The 810-nt window shown below is 75.1% G+C and overlaps 1 protein-coding gene across 1 annotated transcript in view; it reads left to right on the forward strand.

The window, feature by feature from the left end:
• Window positions 1-810, forward strand: part of ZFPM1 (zinc finger protein, FOG family member 1) — a 44,565-nt gene that overhangs the window by 42,419 nt on the left and 1,336 nt on the right. Inside the window, exon 10 of the mRNA XM_007468470.1 lies at window positions 141-789. Coding sequence (XP_007468532.1) covers window positions 141-789 — 649 coding nt within the window. The remainder of the gene's footprint in view (window positions 1-140; window positions 790-810) is intronic.

Consider the following 810-nt stretch of genomic DNA (forward strand, 5'->3'; position numbering starts at 1 on the left):
GGGGGTGTCGGTTTCGGCCTCGACCCTCCACCACCTCTGCGCCCAGCCCAGCTCTCCCTTCCCGCCCTCCCCAGCTTCAGGTCTGGCCCAGGCAGGTCCTGCTCCAGGCCTGAAGTGTGGCCCCTGGGGTCTCCCCGCAGACAGTCTGGCCGCCTTCCAGCAGCACACGGCGCTGCACGGCCCCCTGGCCTCTGCAGACCTGGGCCTGGTGCCCGCCCCATCACCGGGACTGGACAGGAAGGCCCTGGCAGAGGCCACCAACGGAGAGACCAGACCGGGCCCCCAGAACGGGGGTGGCGGCGAGCCCCCGGCGACCCCCAGGAGCATCAAGGTGGAGGCGGCAGAGGAGCCCGAGGCGGAGCCAGGGCCCCCGGCCCTGTCGCGGACGCCATCACCGCCCAGCGCCGGCCCCAGCCCCGTCCGCGTGAAGGCGGAGCTGTCCAGCCCCACGCCCGGCTCCAGCCCAGGGCCCGGCGCGCTCTTCCTGCCGCAGTTGCCCACGGCGCCGCCTGCCTCCGAGATCCTGGCCAAAATGTCCGAGCTGGTGCACAGCCGGCTGCAGGCGGGCGCGGGGGTGGGCGCGCCGGCTGGCCTCTTCCCGGGGGCCCCCAAGGGCGCCACGTGCTTCGACTGCGACATCACCTTCAACAACGTCAACAATTTCTACGTGCACAAGCGCCTCTACTGCTCCGGCCGCCGCCCGCCCGACGACACGCCCCCTGCCCGCCGGCCCAAGGCCGCCCCAGCCCCGCCGCGCGCGCCCCCCGCCCCGCCGCCCGCCGAGGCCGACGACGAGCAGCGCTCGCCGCC

This window comes from Lipotes vexillifer, unplaced genomic scaffold (genome assembly GCF_000442215.2).
Source record: "Lipotes vexillifer unplaced genomic scaffold, Lipotes_vexillifer_v1.1 scaffold23, whole genome shotgun sequence".
Classification (NCBI taxonomy): Eukaryota; Metazoa; Chordata; class Mammalia; order Artiodactyla; family Lipotidae; genus Lipotes; species Lipotes vexillifer.